This window comes from Pantherophis guttatus, chromosome 13 (genome assembly GCF_059756535.1).
Source record: "Pantherophis guttatus breed Tessera chromosome 13, ASM5975653v1, whole genome shotgun sequence".
In the NCBI taxonomy this organism is placed as follows: domain Eukaryota; kingdom Metazoa; phylum Chordata; class Lepidosauria; order Squamata; family Colubridae; genus Pantherophis; species Pantherophis guttatus.
This window is the reverse complement of record NC_142075.1, coordinates 14,849,985-14,876,935: the sequence shown is the minus strand read 5'-3', so window position 1 is coordinate 14,876,935 and position 26,951 is coordinate 14,849,985. Positions and strand designations below refer to the sequence as shown.

Genomic DNA, 26,951 nt, shown 5'->3' with positions numbered 1-26,951 from the left:
AGACCAGCTATTTATAACTGGTTTTCCATATGTGCGAACCCCTGAACTGCTTAATTTGCTGGGTTTGCCAAACTCACTGAGCTAACCAGTGACTCAGAAGCAACCATGGCAGGGTTCACAAAACACATCACATCACGGACAAGCAACATTATGAACTTAAAATGTTCTGTGAATCAGCAATCAATTATTTCAGGGTGACATTGAACGGAATCAAAGAAACGGAATTGCGATGGGGGGGGAGGGGGGAGAAAAGGAAAAAGATCCCCAGGTTTCTCTTCGTTTGCTCACATAATGCTACTAAACCATCATCTGTCGTTACATCTGATCCTCCTAAATGGATGATGATTCTTAAGGATGTTGAAGAATGCCTTCTATTGGCTTGGTGATACCACTAACCATCGATGGACGTCTACCCAATGAAATTGAAATTGGAATCGGATCGCACCAGATTATTTCACTTTCTGAAAGTTCCAATATTGTGACAGTAACAGCTATGTTTATTTGTAAAAAGAGTACTAACGACATCTATTGCTCAGGTCCATCTTGTTTTTTTTTAAAAAAACGAAACAAATAACCAAATGAAGGCTTTATCTGCAGGCTTAAGATCTGTCAGAGCAGATGCAAAAAGGAAGAGAAACAAGTATATTGGTAGAGATTTCTTGTGTGTTCCTTAAAATCATGGACCTTAATTTCCCAGGCATATGGTCCCAATCTCCTGCACTCTGAACTGTATAACAGAGATTACTCATTGAACCTCTAAAGGCAGCGGGAGATTCTGTTCTCACGTTGAATTCTTCCACAACTGGTTTCTGACCTTGTTCCTTCTTTTTAAATGAAGTGATTTGCAAAAAAACAGATGTTATACAAAAGCATCCAAAAATGGAATCAGATGGCAAAGTTGCTGCTTAGGTTGATGGTATTTCAGGTACCGGGTCAATATTTAATACTTCTTCACTAGGCCCAGGAAAAAAGCTAAAACAGAAAAGAACTAATGTAAGAGAGCTCATTTTTATGACGTTGGAAACAACATAAAGTCGAAAGTATTGCACCAAAAGGCAAATGCACAGGATTCTAGATATATATCAGTAGTGGTCAGGATTCCTAGTGGCTAGTGAATCAAGTGTCCCTTAAGTACGTTTTTACTTTTCTATTGTCCAGTGATTGCCTGCCCTTCAGTAGAAGGCCTATCAAGAGGTATGGACAGATTATTGTTAGGGTAGATAAACGGGAGCTCACCCCATTACGCAGCACTAGGAATTCAAACCGCTGAACTGCTGACCTTTCAATCAACAAGCTCAGCGTCTTAGCCACCGAGCCACCACGTCCCTTAACTCCTTAATACATCACTGCAAATATACAGGATGAACACAACAGGACTTTTGCAAATAATCTTCAAAAGAGCTGCCCTGTTTCAAAACCTGTCTAATTATAGCCAAAATATTTTGCTCAGCCTGAAGCGTCTTCCAAACGAGTGGGTGTCACCTCCCCAAATGCCCACGTCAGCATGGCCATTGCTGAGAATTCTGGCTGTTAAAATTCACCGAGTAGTTAGGTTAATTAATCTTTTTCATTTCACTTCTGGTGGGGAAAAAAAAAACTTCTTCATTTACGTGCCTTTAAACGTGACGTGTAGCAAAACTTGTCGAAAGCGGTGGGGTGAAGGAAACATGGGAACTTTTTTAACCCGGCTAATGAAGGAGATGAGTATAGAAATAGGGAACTCAATCTGTTACCATGCCCATATTTTGGAGTATAATTCTCTATTGCCTGATATTAACCTGAGTTGACATGCAAAATATCTTTGTTATAGGAAATACAAAGAACAACATCTGTTCTGGGTTGGTCAAAGCAATTATATGGTTCAGCATCTGTCTCCGGGGGCGAGAGGAACAAGGGACAACGACAACAAAGGAGAACCAACCTGGACTCCTGATACACGTTCACTTCACCAAACATCTTCCTTTTCAAGGTAGCTGCATAATCCTGCAGCTGGCTCCAGCATTCGGGCATCTGTTGGCTAATTGTGGACAGCCTCTGCAAACTAGCCAGGAGACACAAAACAGTGATTCCAGCTCTCTGGGCTGAACCCATTGGGTCTTCATTGCCTGGTGGGTTAAGTGATTGGCGACCACATTCTCCAGCCCGCAAACAGTTGCTCCTGAATTTGTAGGGCACTTTTAAGTGTTCACAGCGCTCCCGGGAAAAGGATTTTAGCAGCCTTTGCAAACAGATCGGCGAAAGAGTTCTATAAATAGGGCATTGCTCTTAACAGCTGCTTCTGCTAAGGAGTGTTAGGGTAGCTTGTTGGAAATGTGTTCCGCCCAACAGTTCTTACGTCTCTGGTTTAATTCCTGCAAGCTCCCTCCGTTTGGAGTGTCAAGAGTTGGAAGAAGAGACCCAATCCAAAAGGTAACTGTCATAGTATGTGGGAATGACCATCAAAGACGGAGCAACGAGACTCAGCAAGGTAAGGATCAGAGAAAAGGCATCTGAGCTCTCAACAGGAATGTGGACAGGGTCAGGAGTGGGCTTCAAAAATTTTAGCAAGGGGTTCTCTGCCTGGTTGCTGAGTGGGCATAGCCACGGTGGGCATGGCCTAGTTGGCCTCCTGCACCACGGCGCCAGGGGGGGGCATTTTTGCCCTCCCCAGGTTCCTGAGGCTTTCTTCAAGCCTCCGGGAGGGTGAAAATGGCCTCCCCAGGTTCTGGAGGCCCTCTGGCCTTCCCGAACCTCTGCTAGGCCCGTTTTTCACCCTCCCCAAGCCTCCGTGTGTGCCCTGCACTTACCTGCATCTAAAACAGGCCGTGTGGGGACTCCTGGGAGGGGTGGAGTGGGGTGGGCAGGGCCAACCAGGAGTGGGATTTGGAGGTTCTCCGAACTGCATAGAATCTTAGTTAGAGGTTCTTCTGAACCCCTGTGAACCCACCCCTGGACAGGATAAGAGGCTAAGAAGAGACCCTGATTTCTTGAGCTGGAAAGGAGATGGGGAAAAGAGGTCCTGTCAGGCCTGGAAGCCATCTTTTGTATTAGGCCTTCAGACCTGCCACATTTACTACTGTGGGAAACTGGGAAGAGGGATGATATGGAGCATGGGTGATATATAGTCATAATAACATTCCTTTCTCAAGAAGTCAAGGACAACTTGCCCTGCACCTGGAAGGCTGGAATTGGGAGGTATTTCCAGTTGGGATGATGTTTGATTGGACCATGTGATGGACTTGTGGGTGCTGGGGCAGGGACTTGGACTTTTCTTTGAGTGGGGAAAACCTGGCAGCTTTCAGATTCAGGTTTTCCCAGATGCGCCAATATGACATTTCTAATAAAATGAAGCTTTGAGGAACTTCAAGTCTTGGGAGTTTTATTTCGTTGGGGGTGTTACTTGGAACCCTGATGGGGACTTTCAGATTTGCAAAATTCATGTCAGCCTTATGAGGTAGACAAGACAGGAAATACGACTAGAAAAGCTAATCTATTTTATTGTGTGTATGCGTGTGTTTGTGTACACACAGACACATAGTAAATATACATATCAGGGGACTGGAGGCTAAAACATATGAAGAACGGTTGCAGGAACTGGGTATATTTAGTTTAATGAAAAGAAGGACTAGGGGAGACATGATAGCAGTGTTCCAATATCTCAGGGGCTGCCACAAAGAAGAGGGAGTCAAGCTATTCTCCAAAGCACCTGAGGGCAGGACAAGAAGCAATGGGTGGAAACTAATCAAGGGGAGAATCAACTTAGAACTAAGGAGAAATTTCCTGACAGTTAGAACAATTGATCAGTGGAACAACTTGCCTCCAGAAGTTGTACATGCTCCAACACTGGAAGTTTTTAAGAAGATTGGACAACTATTTGTGTGGAATGGTATAAGGTCTACTGCTTAACCAGGGAGACCTTCAAGGACCTTTCCAACTCTGTTATTCTGTTATTGTGAAGCTACCCGAAGAGAATTGTGTAAGTCTGAAAGTACACCTCTCCCTCCACCGTCTCCTTTATAGGCAAAGAAACTGGGAAGGTCACTTCTGAGCTTCTTACTCTTCCCATAATCTGTGGAGTCATTTGCCTTTTATGTCACTGTTCCCTTGGCTGTGTCTTCTCAAGGTCATTCCCCACAAACCATGATAGTAAAAGAACTAATGCTGAGCAAAGCAGGAAATACTGTGGCCCTTGGAGCAGAAATGGCCTCGGAACAAAAACAAGGGCCTTGATTGTCTAGGACACAAGTCTGTCCTTTGACCATTCCCATTAAAAGGTTTGGGGTTTTTTTGCTTTGAAGAATTAAAAATGAATAGCCGTCACCATGGACAGCACCGGGCTAGATAAAACCAAGAGTGACTCAGTTTGATGGCACTATATTAAGCCATCATTTGCTGAAGTATGACTGTAGGCTTAGAGTCTGGAATTCACATAACAAGCTAAAATGAAACCAAATAAGCAACACTGGAATTTTCCTTGTCTGTAACTTGCATAATTATTACACATTATTCCTCATTTGTTTGAAGCAACACCTATCTCTTATTCATCTTCTGAGTATAATTTAGTTAACCAGTCATAAATTCATTACCCACGTCACATTGCCATCTAGTGATTCTATGGATAAAGTGCACATTTCAAGAAAGTACTGTGGAAATTATAAGGGTTTTTTCCCTACCCCTGGAATAACTAGGACTGGAAGAAGAATTCAGCTAGAAAGGGTTAAGGTCTTTTCTAAGATTTAAAGAAGCTTTTGAGAGGGAAGGACTGATTTTGGCTAGGGACTATGTTCCAGAAAGACTACATGGACCAAGCTAAACTGTGGGCAAAATGACAGCAAAAAAATAAATAAATAAATAAAAATCTCACATGTCATGAAATTAAAAGACATTAAATGCAGTTAACATGCTGTCTTACAATATATTTAATTCTGCCTTTCAGAATGATAATTTGAATATTGTGTTATATGGGAACTATTTTATCGATGGCTAGAGAATAAATATGAAAGTTACAAATAAAAGTGGATTAGTGAAATATAGAAAAATATATCGATAGAATTAAATCAGTCAAGAAAAGGATTGTTACAGTATTGGATATCCTATGTACAGTATGTCAGTATTAAGTTAAGAGTAGACAAATAATGAATGTGGCTGTAAATCTTGTTATACAAGACGTTTGTGACACACTGTTTAATGGAAGATGGATTGTTTGTATTAAAATAAAATATTAAAAAATTATATATTTAAAAAAAAGAATGATAATTTGGCAGCAGTTTTAGAAGGGTACCAATTTTGCCTTTTTTAAAAAAAAAAAAAAGAGCAAGTCATCCATGAAAAAAGTTAGCCTCATTGCTTAAGAATAAGCAATGAGGGCAGTGTTTCTCAACCTTGGAAGCTTGAAGATGGGTGGACTTCAACTCCCAGAATCCCCCAGCCAGCAGCGCTGGCTGGGGGATTCTGGGAGTTGTAGTCCACCCATCTTCAAGCTACCAAGGTTGAGAAACACTGCCATAGGGGAATGTGGCTTAGTTGTCAACTTACTTGTTATTTAAAAAAAGATCGCAACGTTTGTCCCAGGTCAGTTCTGGAAAGGCAGCAGGTAGATCCTGAGCTTTTGCAGCAAACGTTTCCATGAAAGAATAAGTGTTGAAGTCATAAATACAGATGGTCTCCATTTCTGATTTACCAGCCTTAGACTCCCCTGTATAGTTGCAAGCTTAGAATTAGAGATGTATTTCGCTCCTTCCTTCCATGTAACTCTAATGCTAACCTGTGATCCTGGGCTTGGCCTGGTTGGACTAATGGGGCCCAACCAGTGGTGGGTTGCTCCCGGTTTGCACCGGTTCACAAGAACCGGTAGTAAAAATTTGTAGTAGTTCGGAGAACCGGTAATAACATTGGCTGGCCATGCCCCCGAACCCGTCCCCGGCCCGGTCACCGCTCGCTTACCCCGCCCACCTCATCAGAGGCTTTTTTTTTTTTTTTAAACTTTTAAAAGTATTTTTTCTACAACATCTTCGGCCGAAAAAATGCTTTTAAAAGTTAAAAAAAAAAAAAAAAGCCTCTGAGGATCGCGCGGCTCAGCTGGGATCGTCAGAGGCTTTTAAAGGCATTTTTTCTACAGCCGAAGAGGTTGTAGAAAAAAAAAATGCTTTTAAAAGCCTCTGGAGATCCCAGCTGAGTTGCCTGATCGTCAGAGGCTTTTAAAAGCATTTTTTCCTGCAACCTCTTCGGCTGAAGAGGTTGTAGAAATTTTTTTTTTTTTTTTTTTAAGCCTCTGCTGATCAGGCAACTCAGCTGGGATCGTCAGAGGCTTTTAAAAGCATTTCAGCCGAAGAGGTTGTAGAAAAAATGGTTTTAAAAGTAAAAAAAAAAAAGTTGGCCATGCTCACTCAATCATATTACCCCCACCACCACCAAGCCACGCCCACAGAACCAGTAATAACACATTTTACATTTCACCACTGGGTTCGGGCATGCGCTTTGGGCACTTAATCCGGAAAAGGTTAGCCATCACTAGTCTAAGTGCTATTGCTATTGCTAAATGCTATTTTAGAAGGTCCACTTGGGATTGATTAATCAAGAATGATAGTAACAGAGAAAGCAAGCAAGACAAACTGAGCTATCTGTCAGTGCTCTGAGACCAACAAACATGGAAACAATGGTTAATCACCTTCAAAAATGCTTTATAAAATGATGGCACTGTGGAAGTGCTCCAAGGAGGATACTAGCACAGGGGTGGGCAACTGTGGCCCTTTTACAACCTGTGGACTTCAACTCCCAGAATTCCCGAGACAGCCAAGCTGTCTCAGGAATTCTGGGAGTTGAAGTCCAGAGGTTGTAAAAGGGCCACTATTGCCTACCCCTGTACTAGCAGGATCTAACAGCCCTCTTCTAAAGTAGGAACAGAAAGAAAAGCTGAAGATGAGTCAGCACTTGAGAGCTGAGAAAGCAGTTGAAGAAATTCGAGACGTGCTTAAAGAAAGAAAACATACCCTGCCTCTCCTTATGTGCTTGTGGTGCCCGTCCATTTTCCAGAACTCCTTACCTTGGGCGGCCAACCACCTGCCATTTGTATCCATGGAAAAAACTGGCTGCCAAGGTGATGCCACTTTGTAGGAAGGTGGCATTATGAATTGGCAAATGATCTCATCTGTCGTGGTGTCCATCAGATTAATGACGCCAATCCAGAAGAAAATTAGTACCTGGCACAAATGAAAAATGACAGGAAGATCTTCCATACACTCTTGGGTGTCGTTTTTACAGCAGCCTCCCCACAAACCCAACTTCTATCTGTTAAGCCAACAGCTACAATTTACAAAGAGCCAGCTCATCTAGTGGCTAAGGTACCAGACTGGAAAGGGGAGACTGTGAGTTCCAGTCCTGCCTCAGGCATTAAAGCCAGCTGGGTGTCTTTGGGCCAATTGCCAGGAGACTGTGAATTCTAGTCCCGTCTTACGCATTAACGCTACCTGGATGACTTTGGGCCGATCCCTGGGAGACAGGGAGTTCTAGTCATACCTTAGCCATGAAATGCAGCTGGGTGACCTTGGGCCAGTCCCGCTCTCTCAGCCCAACTCACCTCACAGGATTATTATTGTGGGGACAATAGGAGAAGGAAGATTTGTTGGATATATTTACTATCAATCTTCTCATCGTTCCTATCACCCATCTCCTACCACTTATGACTGTATGACTGTAACTTGTTGCTGTAGCCTTATGATTTATATGGATTGTTTCCTAGTATGACTTGATTGCTTATTTGTACCCCATGACTATCATTAAGTGTTGTACCTTATGATTCTTGACGAATGTATCTTCTCTTTTTATGTACGCTGAGAGAATATGCACCAAAGACAAATTCCTTGTGTGTCTAATCACACTTGACTGAGGTGGGGCTGCTGGGGGTTTGCAGGGATTCGGGAGAAACTCTAGCTAAGATTCTGTGCAGTTCGGAGAACCCCCAAATCCTACTCCTGGATGGCCCTGCCCCCCCGTCTTGCCCCGCTCCTTCCAGGAGTCCCCACACGGCCCGTTTTCAATGCAGGTAAGTACAGGGTGCGCGTGGAGGCTCGGGGAGGGCAAAAAACGGGTCTACTGGAAGTTCGGCAAGGCCATAAATAGGCCCGTTTCTGGCCTCCAGACAGCCTCCGGAGCCTGGGGAGACCGTTTTCATCCTCCTAGAGGCTCAAGGAAACACACTGAAGCCCGGGGAGGGCAAAAATGCACCTCCCCCGCCGTGATGCAGGAGGTTGACTAGGCCATGCCCACCATGGCCACACCCACCCAGCAACCAGGCAGAGAATCTCCTGCTAAAATTTTTGAAGCCCACTCCTGCACTTGGCCAATAAACTGTTCTGTTCTGTTCTGTTTTGTTCTAATGTTTGCCGCTTTGAATTATTTGTAATAATAATAATAAAGATGAGATACAAATATATATATTTTTTAAATGCTACCACCACCATTAACATGGATCTTGGTCTGGTACAGCGTTGATAATTTAGCCATCTCTGCCATATCAACACGCAGATCTAATTTCATCGCTGAGCATCTCTCCCTGATCTCCCACCTTCAAGTTTCTTGGATGTGGAGAGTCAAGACATTTTAAGGAAGTAACAACACGGCACTCACAGCATTGGGCAAAGTTGGAATGGTCGTCACAGCGCTGATTGTCTGATCAGGAACCTCAGGCCTATTTTAAAAAAAGAGACTTTATGTACTTTTTTCACTTGGCATCTTGAGGAAAGCGTACTCACGACCAAGAGAGGTATAAATCATACCATTGTTTAAGAGAAATGTTTTCAGTCCTCCTTCGATTCTGAACTACAAATGATCGTAAAGACTTATGGGATTTATTGCCCAATAACCCTATTTCAGTTTATTCAGTACCGTATTTTTCGGAGTATAAGACGCACCGGAGTATAAGTTTTTGGGGAGGAAAATAAGAAAAAAGCTGATTGGCGGGTGGATCGGCCTCCCAGAATACCCCCAATCAACTATTCTCAGAGGTGAATTTTAGCAACAGGTTCTTTGGTTGTGAGCTCTGTGCCTTGCTTTTTTTTCTACTTCTGAAACTTCTGAAACTCTGTTTCAGGAAAAACTTTTTTTCCTGCCTCTGAAAGCCTCCGAAACAGAGCTTCAGAAAAAAAGCCTCTGAAGTTCTGTTTGAGAAGCTGGGCAAGGCTACATTTGGAGTATAAGATGCACCCAGATTTTCACCCTTTTTTTGGGGGAAAAAAGATGTGTTTTATACTCTGAAAAATATGGTAAATCAGTCTAGAGACAGTGTGTGCAGGTGTCAGAAAGATACTTCTCAGAATTCCATTTTTCTACACAGAATATGTTATCCGTCCTCATGCCAGCAGGATAACATTCTAGGATGGCACCAGAAACCCACTAAACTTTTTTTTTTTTTTAAATCTCCAAAGATTAAATTTCTGTCCCTTGGGGGAAAACAATAGTAGTCATTCTGGCCATGAGAAAACACCATCCCAAATCGATTTGGCCTTTATTAAGTAAAATGAAATGTTACAATACCACTGAACTTCCAAGAACGTGTCAATAGATAGTGAAATTAGGGAAAACAGGCCATGGAAAAGGATGGAAGAAGGGTTAAAAAAAAATTATAAACCAGTTCTCTGAACTGGGTTTGTATATCTTTACATTCTTCAATGGAAACATTCTTTCCTTGGCATGTTTATGACTCTCATACATCTGCCCCATCATAGTTATTACTTTGTTTTCCCAATCCACGCTCATAAATTCTGATTTGTTTTCTTGAACAAACAGAATGAATTAAGAATGAACAACATCCTTAAATTGTTTTAAGAAACACCCTCACTTTGCAACTAGAGTGGATTCCAATTCCCAACACTCTTTGCAAATAAGGACATGACTAATCTTGGCTTGTCATATGTTGGGACATCCCCCAACAGCAATAAAATGTAATGCCTCTTCGTCATGGCATGGGAGTTGGCAAGATAGGATGTATTTCTTCTTTGTGGGAAATCAAGGCCAGAGAATGCCACTTATGGGAATCATCCCAATTTGTCCAAATGTTCTGGACCTTTAGGTGGGTTGCCTCACCTAATTCCTAATAATTTGGACTTAAATTCTTTGGTCCCTGATGTGAGCAGGTGAAGTGATCCATCTGTGCAGAGCACCAAAAGCTGCACCATGGTATGGGCAGGATCCTTACTACAGCAAAATGTTTTCTCTCTGGATGGTAGCAAACGTGGCATGAATTGGATGTTTCGTGCAGCGTAGTTTTCTGGAAGCACCATGGCACACAATGGAAACCCTAGAAGACCACAAACGAAGACTTAGGGTGGGAAGCTCCTCTTCATCAAGGTTATCCTAATAGCTTATTTCACTATGCCAGAGTCAGCTTTCTGAAGAAATTAGTACAGAGTGGATATTAGCCTAAGCTGTTCAAAAATGCCATTAGGTTTCTTCTTAGAAACTAAATTACAAGCCCAGCCCATGTTGCATACTGCCCAAAGTCTTCTAGAATTGGACAATCTCCTAAACATTGAAGTATTCGAAGTCCAAACTCCCCCACAAGGTTTCCAACAAAATTTAATTTGGGGTGTGCACAGGGGTGAAATCCTACCGGTTTGGACCGGTTCGGGCAAACCGCTAGGGATTATGGGCATCAGTTGGCTGAACCGGTGGTAATTACCCCTCCTTGGCCACACCCTCTTCCGGCCGCTCGATATTCCATAGAATTCAATGTTAAATGCAGCAAACAGAATGCTAACTTTTCTCCCTCCATTCAGAACGGAGCTGCTGCAGCCTGTCCTTTTTAAGGTGGTCTCCAGGAGGGAGGGGGACGGGAGCAGCTGGAATGGAGCCGTTTTTGTGAAAAGCAGGAAAACGGGGAAGGGGATTTTCCTGCCTGTCATCCATTCGTCAATCTCAGCATAGACTGAGGGAAGGATGGTAGGCAGGAATATTCCCCTCCCCATTTTCCTGCCATTCGTGACAAGGAGTGGCTGGGAGGGGGGGGGCAGTGAGGAGCCCCTTGATGTGAGTGATGCCGAGTTGGCCACGCCCACCTAGTCACATGACCCCCAACAAGCCACGCCCACAGAATTTTTTAATTTCACCCCTGGGTGTGCATGTGATAAAATAAGATGTTTGATTATATGGAGGTGGAGGAGGAAAATGGTACCCGTCTATTTAAAGAGGGGAGTCCTGGCCCAACTCAGAAATCTCTTGGTTTTTTTTAAAAAAAGTTGTTTGCCACTGCATTCAAATTTCAGGGTGGGGAATTTTCTTTTTTCTAACTTTCCCAAGCTGATACGGAAAAAGCTTACCGACTGATATGTCCCACAAAGTAATGACTCTATCTTCACAGGCAAAAGCGAAGTAAGATGAGCAAGAGCTGACAGTTGAATATACAATCGGAGCAGCGCACGGCCAGATAATATCTGGTTTGGGATCAGAATCTGGAAGGAACAGAAGATCATATGAGAGATGGTCCTCATAGTAGGGAAAAGAACATTATCTTCTGCTTAGAACCACTCTAGATTCTCCACCTCTCTTCTTTTTGATTCACACAGCTACACATAGGAGTAAGCAGAATCCACCTTGTTATCAAGTTACTACAGAAGCTGGCAATCCAGGATCCCATGGTGGTGCTTGATTATGTGTTTTTGCATTTATGAGCTTTGAATGAGATGGGCCAACTGTCTGACCCAGAACCTAAATAATCACATTGTGCTAAACCTTCTTGAAGTGACTTTCAGTCCTGGTTTCGTCTTAACATGTCATGTAAACATAGCCACTGCAATTTATGTCTACAAATGTTGCATGAATCTAATCTAAGTTTTGGTCACCACACTATAAAAAAGATGTTGAGACTCTAGGAAAAGTGTAGAGGAGAGCAATCAGGATGATTAGGGGACTGGAGCAGTGGTGGGTTCCTCCCGGTTCAGTCCGGTTTGGCCGAGCCGATAGCGGTGACAATATGACCCTCCCTCCCCCCCCACGTTATTCTTACCTTTTATTTGGTCCCACCCCCAATCTATTGTTGCCTCCTGAGTCCCAGCTGATGACTAGAGGGAAAAAAACTGTTTAAACTCTTGCTGCGGGGCTTCAAAAGGCCGTCCTACAGCTGATCAGTGTTAAAAGCAAACAAATGAGTCGGGTCGTAAGTGCGAGGACTGGTCGTAAGTGCGAGGACCTTCCAGAAATGACTCTGACCAGCTAGCCATGCCCACCTAGTCACATGACCTCCAGGCCACACCCACAAAATAAGCCATGCCCACAGAACCAGTAGTAAAAATATTTAGAACCCACCCCTGGACTGGAGACTAAAACATATGAAGAATGGTTACAGGAACTGGGCATGGCTAGTCTAGTGAAGAGAAGGACCAGGGGAGACATGATAGCAGTCTTCCAATATTTGAGGGGCTGCCACAGAGAGGAGGGGATCAAGCTGTTTTCCAAGGCACCCGAAGGCCAGACAAGGAATAATGGATGGAAACTGACCAAGGAGAGATTCAATCTAGAAATGAGAAGGAACTTTCTGACAGTGAGAGCAATCAATCCACGGAACAGACGTTGCCTCCAGAAGTTGTGGGAGCTTCATCACTGGAAGCTTTCAAGAAAAGATTGGACTGCCATTTGTCAGAAATGGTGTAGGGTCTCCTGCTTGAGTGGGGGGGGGGGGTTGGACTAGATGACCTATAAGGTCCCTTCCAACTCTGTTAATCTGTTGATCAATTGTAGCATATTCAGCGCAACTATGGTAAAAGCAAACTACGCTTTAGTAAAACGCGTAATCTCAAAGTACATTTTGGAAAAGAGAATTTTTCAGGTGGCTAATTATAAAAGCGGCTTGCCTAAAGCTACACTTCAAGACCGAAAACTATACAGACTTTGCTTTTCTTGTTTTTCTGCTAATAAATGGAGCCAAAAATCATGCGGCGACTCCCAGTGCCAAATTCTCGTGATTCAGATGCCCTATATTCTTTTTTCCCCTCTATTTTATGAAATATGATTTGATACCAGGATTTGGTTGTTGCATTTCAAGCGCCTCGCCCCCCCCCCCCAAAAAAAAACAAAAAAACAGAGGATTATGCCTTGAGGCATCTGAAATATATCACCAGAAACTCTGAAATGCACGTAAAACTTCCGAAAATTCTTGTAGGGGGACTCCGGAGTAGCATTACCAGGTTTTTCCTTGGGTGGACGACTCAGGGAATAGAAGCAAAGATTGTGGCTATTGCTCCAGTGAACACTGAAGGCGACAGGCGCATCTAGAAAATGTAAACAGAACAAAAGGATCTCTGAGATAAGGCCCTGAGAAAGATTTGAAAGGCAGAGGATTTTATTTTCCCATCCCCCTGTTCTTTCCTTTGGAAGGAGCCTGGGAAAATGAAAATCAGGAAAGAAACGTGCAAGTTCAAATCCCACCCAAAGAGCACGCAGACCTCCTGGGGCCTAAACATGTTGACTGCGTTCAGATTCAAACTCTTTAATTCTGCTGAAGGAGTTTCGTCAGGACTATTAAAAGGTCCTGCCCAGCGTGGGAAATTACCTGTCTCGGCTTTTAATTCAGTTCCAGTTTGAAAGGTGCGGCCAGGTAAGTGAAAATGGAATTTTGCACAACTAAAACAGACAAGAGAGGACAATTCGTGAAAACACGCACGTTAGGTAGAGATTTAAAGGAAGCGAATAACACTGGTTTTGAAGGAGCGTTATTTATTAGGGTTACTTCAGTGGTGGAATTCAATTTTTTGTACTACCGGTTCTGTGGGCGTGGCATGGCTTGGTAGGCGTGGCAGGGGAAGGATACTGTAAAATCTCCATTTCCTCCCCACTCCAGGGGAAGGATACTGTAAAATCTCCATTCCCACCCCACTCCAGGGGAAGGTTACTGCAAAATCCCCATTGCCTCCCAATCAGCTGAGACTTGAGAGGCAGAGAATAGATGGGGGTGGGGCCAATCAGAGGTGGTATTTACCGGTTCTCTGAACTACTCAAAATTTCCGCTACCGGTTCTCCAGAACCTGCTGAAACCCACCTCTGGGTTAGCTGTACATTGGTCACATTTTCGCAATGTGGAGGAGGAGGAGCCGTGGTGGGTGCAGCGGTTAGAATTCAGTATTGCTGGCTAATTCACTGCTCACTGCCAGCAGTTTGATCCTCACCGGCTCAAGGATGACTCAACTTTCCATTTTTCTTTGAGGTTGGTAAAATGAAGACCCAGATTGTTGGGGGGCAATATGTTGAGTCTGTAAACTGCTTAGAGAGGGCTGTAAAGCGCTATGAAGGGTTACTGCTATTCCTATCTTCCAATTAAAATGCACATATAAGTAGCCTTCTGTAAAGTGGCTTCCTCCAAATCTATTATGGTTCAAATCCTGAAGGCCAAAATGACTGGGGAAAACTATGGGAAGGCTATTATAAAAATCAGGAAAACATTATCAGATCATCTTAGGAAACCAGGTGAAGGTCCCTGCACCTTACCAGTTTTATCTCAGCAACAGAATTACATAAAGGTAAAGTTAAAGGTTCCCCTTGCACATATGTGCTAGTCGTTCCCAACTCTAGGGGGCGGTGCTCATCTCCGTTTCAAAGCCGAAAAGCCAGCGCTGTCCAAAGACATCTCCATGGTCATGTGGCCGGCATAACTCAATGCCAAAGGCACACGGAACGCTGTAACCTTCCCACCAAAGGTGGTCCCTATTTTTCTATTTGCATTTTTGACGTGCTTTCGAACTGCTAGGTTGGCAGAAACTGGGACAAGTCACGGGAGCTCACCCCGTTACGCGGCACTAGGGATTCGAACCGCTGAACTGCCGACCTTTCAATCGACAAGCTCAGCATCTTAGCCACTGAGCCACTGCGTCCCAATAGAATTACATAGCATGGTTATATTTTCTCAACAATGGCACTGGAAATCAACAGTAGTAACAGATCCTTTCCTCCTCTTACCTCGGTGTTTCCTCTTTGCTCTCCACATCCTCCTCTATCTCCAGATACTGCTGGAACTTGCTGTTAAAAATCTCTTGCAGCCACTCCATCTGGCACTCTCGGATCAAGTTGTTGTAGCCCATGCCGATCACATGTCCTTCGTCGCTCTTCATTAAAGCTTCAAACGGACTCCTAAATGCACTTGCTGAATTTCAACAAAACGGTGTTAGAAAGCCCCCCCCCCCCCGTTTCCATCAATCCAATTCTCCTGAAACCCACTTCTGTTTGTTTTGCTTCTTTACCTTTAATTTGGGGGAGCCCTAATCCTTGGACTTTTAGGGGAAAAAAAAGAAATAGGTGAATTGATTAAGTTAAGAGGCTCAGGTTGAAAGCCTGGGAGCAAATCTCAAGGAATACCGTGAGGTTTATTTCTAAGGCAGTGTTTCTCGACCTTGGCATCTTTAAAGATGTGCGAACTTCAACTCCCAGAATTCTGAAAGCTGAAATCCACGCAAGCTGGCTGAGGAATTCTGGGAGTCAAAGTCCTCATATCTCAAAATTGCTAAGAAACATAAGCAAACACTATTGTGGCCTGCTAGTGGCCAGTGGAGCTGGGTGGCAGACTCAGACAGTCAGGAGGCTGGGGGGGAACATGGGCCAGTCCTGGAGCCTGGGGAAGGCTCTGATGAGTACGCCGTGTTGGAGGCAGAGATGGGGCCAGGGCCATCTGACAGTTGTCAGCTGCCTTCAGAGTCAGACATCAGTGGGGCAGACAAACAGCTGGAGCCTGTTCCCAGTGTGTGCTTGTGCAGAGCTGCCAGGAGAAGGGAACAGCTAAGAAACAAGGGTCGACTCAGGAGTAAAGCCACAGGTGGACGATGAATGGCCCCTCCCAGAGGGAATAAAAAAGGAGCAAAAGGGGAGTGGAGTTTGCAGGAGACAATTAGTTCATGACTCTCGGAAACTCCTTGCCAAGTTTTGAAGATATCGGCCTGGCAGCTCTCCAAGCCAGATAAGGTCTGTGACTGTAAATTCTCCCTTGAAAGATTTTGCTGGATGTGAATGAGAAGAATTCACAGTAACTTAATAAAAAAGGGTTTTTGTCAGGACGAGGAGTCTGCTTCACCCTATTGGGAAGCCTAGGTCAGAACAAACGCCAGCAGAGAATCTGACATTCCAGTTAGCCAACACCATTGCTGACCCAAACCTTTCTAATCTTGCCTAAGAGGTTTGTGTTAATTATGTTAATTCTTATTGCCACACTATTATAATTGTTGGTAACTGCTTGCATTGACTACTTTTTTAATAATGGGGTAATGAAATATTTATATTAATTGGACTGAGAGATGCAAAAGGCTTCATTCTTTTGGGGGGGTTGGGGGGGGGGAAATGAAGCAGAGCTAAGTTGTTACGAAAGAAGAAATGTTGGACCTTGTTTTACAAGGCTGATTCATTGCACCTCGTAAAGCTGCCCCAGGAGGGATATGTGTCTTCAGACATTATTGCGTCCAATATTCTCAAGAGACAAGTGGTTGGTTTCAAATTTTTTTACTACTGGTTCTGTGGGTGTGGCTTGGTGGGCGTGGCGTGGCATGGCATGGCTTGGTGGGTGTGGCAGGGGAAAGATGCTGTAAAATCTCCATTCCCACCTCACTCCAGGGGAAGGTTACTGCAAAATCCCCATTTCCTCCCGATCAACTGGGACTCGGGAGGTAGACAATAGATGGGGGCGGGGCCAGTCAGAATTTTTACTACCGGTTCTCTGAACTACTCAAAATTTCCGCTACCGGTTCTCCAGAAGTGGTCAGAACCTGCTGAAACCCACCTCTGGGGGCGGGGGGGAATGTTAATTTTGAGGAGCTGCTGCCTGTCCCAGGTTTGGGTGTTGACAAACAGATCCCCTTGTGGTCATCAACATATGAAAGAGCATGTTTATCTCTCAAGATGCTACTCTGTGCGTTTGTCCTGACCTAGGCTTCCCAAGAGGATGAAGCAGACCCCTTGCCAGAAATAAATGGCAAGATTTTCCATAGCTTTCAAAGGTCTTTAAGCATGTGTAGAAGGTCAGGAGGACCTCACTTTGGGGGGTGGGGGAGGGGAGATGTTCCAAAGGGCAAGAACCAGTGGTGGAATTCAATTTTTTTACTACCAGTTCTGTAGGCGTGGCTTGGTGGGCGTGGTGTGGCTTGGTGGGAGTGGCAGGAAGGATATTGTAAAATCTCCATTCTGTCCCCACTCCAGGGGGAAGAATCTTGCAAAATCTCCATTCCCTCACCACTCCCGGGAGAAGGCTATTGCAAAATCCCCATTCCCACCCCACTCCTGTGGAAGGATACTGCAAAATCCCCATTCCCTCCCCACTCCTGGGGGAAGGATATTGCAAAATCCCCATTCCCTCCCCACTCCTGTGGAAGGATACTGCAAAATCCCCATTCTCTCCCCACTCCAGGGGAAGGATACTGCAAAATCCCCATTCCCTCCCCACTCTAGGGGAAGGATACTGCAAAATCCCCATTCCCATCCCACTCCAGAAGGATACTGCAAAATCTCCATTCCCACCCCACTCTGGGGCTAGCCAGAGGTGGTATTTTCCAGTTCTCCGAACTACTCAAAATTTCTGCTACCGGTTCTCCAGAAACCTGTCAGAACCTGCTGAGTAGCATCCCTGGCAGGAGCCTATTGCTTTCCATAGTTTGATTTTTCTTGCTTGCTTGCCCCAGCGCAATGAAGCACAAACATTGAGAAAGCAGAAAGGAGTTGAGTAGGTTCTAACCTGAAAGAGGTTTGGGTGGTCTGACCTTCAGCAGTAGAACGGGGGGAAGCAGCTTAGATTCAATTTTGGTTAACAGCTGTTGCAAATCCTACAAAGAATCAAAATGGTAATTCTGAACAGTGTGTTATTGCTGCTCCTTGATTAAAAATCAGGACTTTAGGAGTTGAGCGGTTTCTGGTTAGGCTATAAATACACAGCATGGTTCTGTGGGCACTAAAGTCATTTTCTGCAATGGCTAGCAGAGATCCAGCTTCCTGTGACTTTCTGAAAGATGGAGGAGGAGGAGGAAGAGGAGGAGGAGGAGGAGGAGGAGGAGGAGGAGGAGGAGGAGGAGGAGGAGGAGGAGGAGGAGGAGGAGGAGGAGGAGGAGGAGGAGGAGGAGGAGGAGGAGGAAGAGGTCTCTGAGCTTGGTGCTTTTCTTGCAGATGCTTCATTACCCGGACTAGGTAATCATCAGTGCTAGTAAGGAGTGAGATTTGGGAGGAGGAGGAGGAGGAGGAGGAGGAGGAGGAGGAGGAGGAGGAGGAGGAGGAGGAGGAGGAGAATAGCAACATCATAAATGGTAAATAGGTGCTTTGTGATTGGCTGCAGACAGTATCAATCACTTTACTACTGTCCTTTCCCTACCAGTCAGCATCTTCTAAGGTGCCCACAGTCTTAGAAATCGGCTGAAACTTAACAGCCCAAGGTTAAATTTGAAATATTCCAAATATGCTCAACAGTCTAAAGGAGACCGCAGACTTCTGGGTGACATTGCTGCCCTGTCCTAAAAACTTTCCTCTTCAGACATAATTAACCAATCAGGCTGAAGGCTTTGCAGACTTTCCTCAGCGCTCAGAGCTGAAAGGAGTTAAATGATGAAACATGTATTGCGACATCCCAATGAGAATTTACATCTTTGTGTCAAGAATCAGGGTGCAAGATTTTGAAAGGCGGGCTCTAAGCTGTCATGTCGCAATGTTTCGTCGTTTTGTCAACATTTGGTACCAGATGCTTAGCGTGGTGCCGTACTAAAACAATAAGATCAGTGATGGCTAACCTTTTAGCTATCATGTGCCAAAAGCGTGCCAAGGCCCAGAGCTCACAACCAAGGAACCTGTTGCTAAAATTCACCTCTGGGAACAGCTGATTGGGGGTATTCCGGGAGGCAGGTCCACCTGCCAATCAGCTGTTTTCTTATTTTCCTCCCCAAAAACTAAGGTGCGTCTTATACTCCGAAAAATACGGTATACAGAATTAAAAATGTACCCATGGTGCCCCATATTATAAACTCCTTCTCAAAGCAGACTTCTTGACAATCTAGTTGTTTGACTAAGGCTGGTTCAGCCATTTAACTCATAGAGTTCACAGTCAGGGTTGCTTACCAGATCTTCGGTTACTTGGATATCAACATTCTTGTGCTACAGAAATAGAAAAACACCCATGGTTCAGAAATACGTAGAGCAACACTAGAAGGACCTAGATCGATATTCTGATTCTACTTACAGTAAAACTACACTCCCATGGAATTAGTTCAGCTCTTAGCACCCCCAGACCAAACAACAGCAACACCACAAACCCACAGAGCAGTGTTTCTCAACCTTGGTAGCCTGAAGATGGGTGGACTTCAATTCCCAGAATCCCCCAGCCAGCAGCGCTGGCTGGGGGATTCTGGGAGTTGTAGTCCACCCATCTTCAAGCTACCAAGGTTGAGAAACACTGCCATAGAGGTTCTGATTCTTATTTGAAAAGGATTCTACCATCTTGGCTCGTTTTAATAAAAGAAGATCCACTCATTAATTCCTAAATGTGAAGAGACATCCTAGAGAGCAGAAGAAAATGCCACAATGCTTCTATCTGGCATCACCAGATATAAATTTAAAGAAGGGAAATAATCCAGAATTAAGGTTAATTCTCAGGAAGTGCCCCATAGACCAACAGAGCTGTTTTAGGCACTTTTAACAACACATTTAAAGAGAACTTTGGGCTCAATCTCCAGCCATACTTATGTTGTAGTACATAGCAACATCAATGTTGATAGAAGATTATATGGTTTAAATGTTGGGTTAAGAAAAGAGGGACGCTGTGACTCAGTGGCTAAGACGCTGAGCTTGTCGATCGAAAGGTTGGCAGTTCAGCGGTTCGAATCCCTAGTGCTGCATAACGGGGTGAGCTCTTGTGACTTGTCCCAGCTTCTGCCAACTTAGCAGTTTGAAAGCATGTAAAAAATGCAAGTAGAAAAATAGGGACCACCTTTGGTGGGAAGGTAACAGCGTTCCGTGCACCTTCGGCATTTAGTCATGTCGGCCACATGACCATAGAGACTTCTTCGGACAGCGCTGGCTCTTTGGCTTTGAAACGGAGATGAGCACCGCCCCCTAGAGTTGGGAACGACTAGCACGTATGTGCGAGGGGAACCTTTTACCTTTACCTAAGAATCGAGGTAGCTTAGCAGTAAGGTGCCTTGAGAACATTAGTGATATTTCTTTAGTTAGATGGAAAATTTTTAGAGCTGCTAACCATTCGGATCTCTTAAAAAAGTGGTTTTTACCATAGATTTCTCTGGTAATTTCTCTTGTACTGGCAGCTGGTTGAGTCCCGTGTCCTTGACAAATCCCGAACCTGGGAGAGCAATTGTATGGAGTTGTTCGGTCTCCTTCTGCCAGGCATCCTTAGGCAATCGATAAATCTCCAGCCAAGAATCAGAGCTGCCTTTATTGAGAAATCAGAAGAAAGCACATTAAGCAATCAGGAAGGAGAAGAAAGGTCTCACAGTCCTTTAAAATACAGAAGGGCCCTTATGATTAACTGTGTCCCATAACAAGAATACCAGATTCTCAGTTTTTTGCCCCTGCTCAAGAACTATCAAGAAAAAGATGGACAAATAGGAGCTGTAAATGTTGTCCAGTTTAGATGGATGACGGGACCACTGCAGGGGATGAGAGAAAGTGGGACGTATACAAGTTGAGCTAAGATTTTCTGTTATTGTTTTTTAAAAAGCATATTGATGAATTTATTTCTCAAATTCATATACTGTAGCTGCCCATCTCACGAAAAGGTATCCTGGGCAGTGTATATATGCTGATACAAAAATTATTTTATGTTTTCCATTTTAAAATGACCCAAAATTTAATTCTACAGTTGGAACGGGTTCAGACTGGAGTAAAAGAAAAGAAAAGAAAGATTTTAGAGGCTGCAAATTTCTACCACTGTTCAAGCAGTTCACAGGACTTTTAGAAAATTTCTGATGGAAATTCCTTAAACTTCTGAGTATATATAAAAGGGAAGTCAGTGGCAGAAGAACTGTTCGAAACTGATTTGCAAAGTGCAAAAAAAAAAAAAAAAAAAAAAGCAAACATACATTCAAAAGTATTCGTTGTCTCCAAACTCTTAAATACTATTCAGAAAGTTCCTGTGTTAATAATGCAGCTTGGATTTCAACACAACTGTTCTTAACAAGATAATGGCATGTTATGATACAAATCAGGTTTTAGAGAAAGAAAAAAACAAGCTGCCTTTTTATGGTGCAAATTACTGTATATATGAATTATAAAGGTAAAGGTTCCCCTCACACATATGTGCTAGTCGTTCCCGACTCTAGGGGGCGGTGCTCATCTCCGTTTCAAAGCCGAAGAGCCAGCGCTGTCCAAAGACATCTCCTTGGTCATTTAGCTGGCATGACTAAACGCCAAAGGCGCACGGAACACCAAAGGTGGTCCCTATTTTTCTACTTGCATTTTTTAACGTGCTTTCGAACTGCTAGGTTGGCAGAAGCTGGGACAAGTAACGGGAGCTCACCCTGTTACACGGCACTAGGGATTCGAACCGCTGAGCTGCCGACCTTTCGATCGACAAGATCAGCGTCTTAGCCACTGAGCCACCACGTCCCTTCTATATGAATTATAAACGTATCCAAATGTATTTCACATCTCCCTATAAAAGGAAAATAACAAAACCATGCCAAGGTTATGAAATCTATGAATAGCTAGATAGATAGCTAGGTAGGTAGATAACTAGATAGCTGGCTGGCCGGCTGGCTGCATATAGATAGATTTAAAAAATTAATGGTGTGCCTCCAGGGTTTGGACTCAACACAAATTTCATCATCAGTAGGACCAATTAAGTATGTCAGTAGGAAGGGCTAGTTTTTAAGACTTATTTTATATCAAAACCACCCAACTGGCGATCTGGACCTCAAGCCCATCAGATGCTTAAGAGAGACTAAGACTTGCCTTGTAGCAGGAATCCTGCATAGTCACTCTCCTGCGAAAGCTCCAGTGCCACGCAGATGTTCCGTTTGCTGATATCTTCCTGTCAAACAGGAGAATACGAAATATGAGATCAGGCTACGCCTGTTCAACCAGGATAGCAAGGAATGCAATACTACGTTATTTTGGCCGCAGAGCTGCACAGCTCCCTGAGAAGTTTGACAGAAGAACAAAAGTCTTTATTGGAGAAGATCTGAGGCAGTGGTGAAATCTGAACCGGTTTACTACCGGTTCGCTGGCCGCGCATGCATGCCATGTGCCAAACAGGCACTGCGCGTGTGCATGCACAGTGCACACCAAACATGAGTTGTGCGTGCACATGCGCAGTGCGCACCAAAAGGAGGCTTGGGAAGGTAAGTAGAACAACAAGGAGGTCAGTGGTGAAATCTAAAATTTGTTACTACCGGTTCTGTGGGCGTGGCTTGGTAGGGGGGGTTAATGTGACTGGGTGGGCGTGGCCAACTTTTTTTTTTTTTACTTTTAAAACCATTTTTTCTACAACCTCTTCTTCTAAGACACTTGTGAAAAGCATCCTCCCAGTTAGTAAAGAAAAAAAGGGAAATCTTCAAGTTGAAGTGTCCATGCAGTATTGTTGGCCGCAGTGTGCAAGTGGTTTGACACAGCTTTCTCCTGGATTTTTTTTCCCTTTTGAATCTAGTCTATAGTCCTGAAAGTCTTCCCTTTAAATATCGTATTTTTCAGAGTATAATAAGATGCACCTTTTTCCCCCTAAAAGGGGGTGAAAATTTGGGTGCGTCTTATACACCAGATGTAGCCCCGCCCACCCACTGGCCCCCACCCTTTGGCCTCTGCCTCCCAGCAGTTTACCTCCTTGCAGCAAGCAGCAAGAAGAAACAGTTTGTTTCAGCTTCAGCACAGCCTAATTAGCACAAGTTGATTGGATCGGCCTCCTGACTCTCAGCTGTTTTGCTCTCAGCTGTGTTGCGTGGGTCTCTGCTGCTTGCTGCAAGGAGGTAAATTGCTGGGAGCAGATTTTTTTTTTTCTTGTGCTAATCAAGCTATGCTGAAAACGAAAATGAAAGTAAAGCAGGCTGTTTGCTGTTTGCTGCAACGAGGCAAAATTGCTGGGAGGCAAAATTGCAATTTCCTCACCAAAAAAGATAGGTGCGTCGGGGAGCGTCTTATACTCCGAAAAATACGGTACTAACTAATCAGATCTGATTCTCCTTAGATTTTAAACTCTTAACAATAGAAATTCAATCAAAAACGTAACATTTTTAAGATTACTGCAATACGGGCATCCCACAATGGACATTAATAACTGGGATGTTCAAAAATCTGGAATTTAGACAGCTGAAAATTGACAAGGTAGATAAAGGTAAGCTCTAGCAGCTAATACGAGACAAACTCACCACTTCGTTTATGGATCTTATATGCAGGAGGTTTTCCCTGACAAAGCAGAAAAGACGTGCAAAACCTGGAAAACAGAACAAGAATGATTCTAGGGGAGGGCAATTTTTCCTTCATGTTCATTAGCAAAACCCCATATGGTGCCTGTATTTATTCAGTAACCATACTTTGATTGGCTGAGAATGCTACCATAAATAACAAATCGTGTAAATTCTCTTCTGTTTGAAGAATTTATTCTCTCCGGCTACTCAATAGGAAAAACTTGAAACTCATATTGCAAGACTTTGCTGAAGACAGTGTAATAAATTGTGAAACCAATCTGCAAATTAATCACACATTCTTAAAGAATATAAATGCATAGCTACCTACCCATCTCATCCACTGTTCCAAGAAGATGGGAGACCCCACCGAGGACTGACAGCTGAATGGTGCAAATTTCAAGTTTGGTGGCCTCCCAAGAACATAAATTCTCACAGGTGGTTGAGCTGAAGACAGAAATCCCGGTGGAATGTCCTACAAAGATGTACCCTTCGGAAGCTGACAGGCAGTTTACCCTTCCTGAAACCTGGGAAGATTTAAAAGAAGAGAACATGATGTCTACCTGAGAAACGGAAAGATTCAAAAGAAGAGAACATGATATCTACCTCAGAAACGCGAAGATTCAAAAGAGAATATGATGTCTACCTCAGAAACGTGAACATGTAATATGAATACCATCATAATTCCAATCCCTCCATATTACAATGTCTATTATATATCGGGATATTTTTCTTTACTTCATCTGATTTTTAAATGGTTCCATCTTTGGCATCATTAAAAACATGTTTAATAAACCTTTGGTACTTTTAATGGTTTTGATAGAATTATAAATAAGGGATCTCTGGGGCGAAGGGATGATCTAGAAATATTTAGATTTATGTCTTCGTCACATCTCACTGAAACCATACCATATGTCCCCTCGCATATATGTGCTAGTCGTTCCCGACTCTAGGGGGCGGTGCTCATCTCCATTTCAAAGCCGAAGAGCCAGCGCTGCCCGAAGATGTCTCCGTGGTCATGTGGCCGGCATGACTCAATGCCAAAAGCGCACAGAACGCTGTTACCTTCCCACCAAAGGTGGTCCCTATTTTTCCACTTGCATTTTTTTTTTACGTGCTTTCGAACTCCTAGGTTGGCAGAAGCTGGGACAAGTAACGGGAGCTCACCCCATTACGCAGCACTAGGGATTTGAACCGCTGAACTGCCGACCTTTCCATTAACAAGCTCAGCGTCTTAGCCACTGAGCCACCGTGTCCCTTGAAAGCATACCATAGTTAAGCCAAAATAAAACCAGTTTGATTGTCCAAGAGGATGACGCTGGAGGAAATAAAATATGGTGCTAATGTCACATAGGAAGATTTCCTTGGATTATTTATCCGAAAGAGCTTTAGATTACCATGAATTTATTTGTAGGGCGACAGAATAAGGGTGTGAAACTTTGCTGCTTCATCTCTTGTAACGGGCGCCTTTCTTCAATTCGGTCCCAGGCTCTTTCAAACAAGTCTTTCAATATTTTATTGATCATGCAGAAAGGCTGAGGCAAGGTGTCTAGGAGTTGGTCAGGATCACTGAGGAAGAAATTTTCTTCTTCATCTTTTTTAATCCAGTCTTTTTCGGTGGGTGGAGGGATATCAAAGTGCTGCTTCCGAAGATAGAAAGGCATCTTATTTTCTTCTTCAGCGCTCTTGTCCTGCACTCGGCTCAACTGAGTTCTACAATAAAATTCAATCCAATTATTAATCAGGGTTTCTTAAAGTAACAGTAAAAGAGTTGGAAGAGACCTTGGAGGTCATCTAGTCCAACCCCCTGCTCACACAGGAGACCTGTACTAGGGATTCGAACCGCCGAACTGCCGACCTTTCTGATTGACAAGCTCGGTGTCTCAGCCACTGAGTGCACCTAGTCAGGCAAAGGGAGGATGGAATTCTCATCCTTCCCACCACCCATCTCCTTCCACTTATGACTGTAATTTTGTTGCTTGTATCCTTACGATTTATATTGATATTGTTGCTTATTTGTACCCTATGACTATCATTAAGGGTTGTACCTTATGATTCTTGATGAACATAAAAGAAAATATTTCTTTTATGTACACTGAGAGCGTATGCACCAAAGACAAATTCCTTGTGTGTCCAATCACACTTGGCCAATAAAGAATTCTATTCTATTCTATTCTATTCTATTCTATTCTATTCTATTCTATTCTATTCTATTCTATTCTATTCTATTCTATTCTATTTCTATTCCATTCCATTCCATTCCATTCCATTCCATTCTATGATTCTTGATGAACGTATCTTTTCTTTTATGTACACTGAGAGCATATGCACCAAAGACAAATTCCTTGTGTGTCCAATCACACTTGGCCAATAAAGAATTCTGTTCTGTTCTGTTCTGTTCTGTTCTGTTCTGTTCTGTTCTGTTCTGTTCTGTTCTGTTCTGTTCTGTTCTGTTCTGTTCTGTTCTATTCTATTCTATTCTATTCTATTCTATTCTATTCTATTCTATTCTATGATTCTTGATGAACGTATCTTTTCTTTTATGTACACTGAGAGCCTACGCACCAAAGACAAATTCCTTGTGTGTCCAATCACACTTGGCCAATAAAAAAATCTAATTCTAATTCTAAAGACAAACGAAGCAAAACACGCCAATGAAACAAAAACACAACCAAAGCAGACAACAACAAAACCAAAAAAAACCCCCAAAAAACAAAAACCAAGATTCCAGGGCATCACAAAAGCCTTGATAGTACAGTGGTTTAGTGCACCCTGTTATTAACACCAGCTGTCTGCAATTAAAGTAAGATCGAATCTCCCCAGGCTCAAGGTTGACTCAGCCTTCCATCCTTTCTAAGGTGGGTAAATTGAGGACCCAGTTTGTGGGGGCAATAAGCTGACTTTGTATAAATATACAAAAGGATGAAGGCTATTGCTGAGCACATTGTAAGCCGCCCTGAGTCTCCGGAGAAGGGCGGCATATAAATCAAATTAAAAAAAAAAAAAAAAGCCCAACCTCAATCAGAAATCTTGCGCTTTGGCAAAAAAAAAAGAGAGAGAGAAAAAGACTCCCCCTCCTCTTAGGTAACCACCTGTCTTGGGGGCTTTTTCTTTAGAGGCCTCGAACTCCAAAGCCCATCAGCTGGGGATGATGGGTGCTGTAGTTTCTCCCCACCACCACCACCACCTGGTTGGGAAAGAAGGCTCCGTTCAAGCAAAGGGAGATGGGGGAAAATGATTCACACAGACAGGCAGGCAGGCAGAGGAGCCCCAAATCCAAAGCTCCTAAACTCCTCTTCTTCCTGGCTTCCGCGCACACCTGTCCCCTCCCCCCCCTCCCGCCCCACCAGCGCACACCTGTCTCCGGAAGTTGACACGTTGCTATGGCAACCCCCGGGCGGAAGGAAGGAAGGAAGGAAGGAAGGAAGGGAAAGGGAGTCCTCCAGGGTAGGGATGGCTCTTTTACAACCTGTGGACTTCAACTCCCAGAATTCCTGAGCCAGCCAAGCTGGCTCAGGAATTCTGGGAGTTGAAGTCCACAGGTTGTAAAAGAGCCACCTTGGCCCACCCCTGCTCCAGGGCATGGAACGCGGGGGCGTGGCCACGGTTCGGCCCCGCCCCCCT

The 26,951-nt window shown here is 43.8% G+C and overlaps 1 protein-coding gene across 4 annotated transcripts; it reads right to left on the bottom strand.

Annotated features, from left to right (window-relative positions):
• Nucleotides 1-476: 476 nt before the first annotated feature.
• WDR93 (WD repeat domain 93) lies at nt 477-26,944 on the bottom strand. Of its 4 annotated transcripts, none has more exons than XM_060694821.2 (18): nt 26,685-26,944; nt 24,725-25,040; nt 23,659-23,854; nt 23,292-23,356; nt 21,879-21,961; nt 20,202-20,358; nt 19,036-19,071; nt 17,672-17,759; nt 14,920-15,103; nt 13,520-13,590; nt 13,152-13,238; nt 11,292-11,423; nt 10,060-10,273; nt 8,605-8,665; nt 7,022-7,178; nt 5,515-5,674; nt 1,922-2,041; nt 477-972 (listed from the first exon to the last, which is right to left on the bottom strand). In XM_060694821.2, exons 1-18 carry the CDS (start codon nt 26,909-26,911, stop codon nt 906-908), a joined length of 2,421 nt encoding a protein of 806 aa, XP_060550804.2. In that variant the 5' UTR covers nt 26,912-26,944; the 3' UTR covers nt 477-905. The 4 variants fall into 4 exon arrangements, with proteins under 4 accessions (XP_060550804.2, XP_087733890.1, XP_060550803.1 ...); XM_087877764.1 differs by having other exon boundaries at nt 5,515-5,584; nt 26,685-26,924; XM_060694820.2 differs by having other exon boundaries at nt 26,420-26,898.
• Between the last annotated feature and the right edge of the window lie 7 nt (nt 26,945-26,951).

What these genes read in the sequence shown, in the direction of transcription:
- WDR93 (XM_060694821.2), bottom strand. Translation starts at nt 26,911, where the DNA reads ATGCCCTGGAGCAGGGGTGGGCCAAGGTGGCTCTTTTACAACCTGTGG. An exon ending in GTGTCAACTTCCGGAGACAG is followed by an intron (nt 25,041 to 26,684) that starts GTGTGCGCTGGT and finishes ATTTTATTGTAG; the next exon opens with AACTCAGTTGAGCCGAGTGC. An exon ending in TTTGTGGGACATATCAGTCG is followed by an intron (nt 10,274 to 11,291) that starts GTAAGCTTTTTC and finishes GTGGTCTTCTAG; the next exon opens with GGTTTCCATTGTGTGCCATG.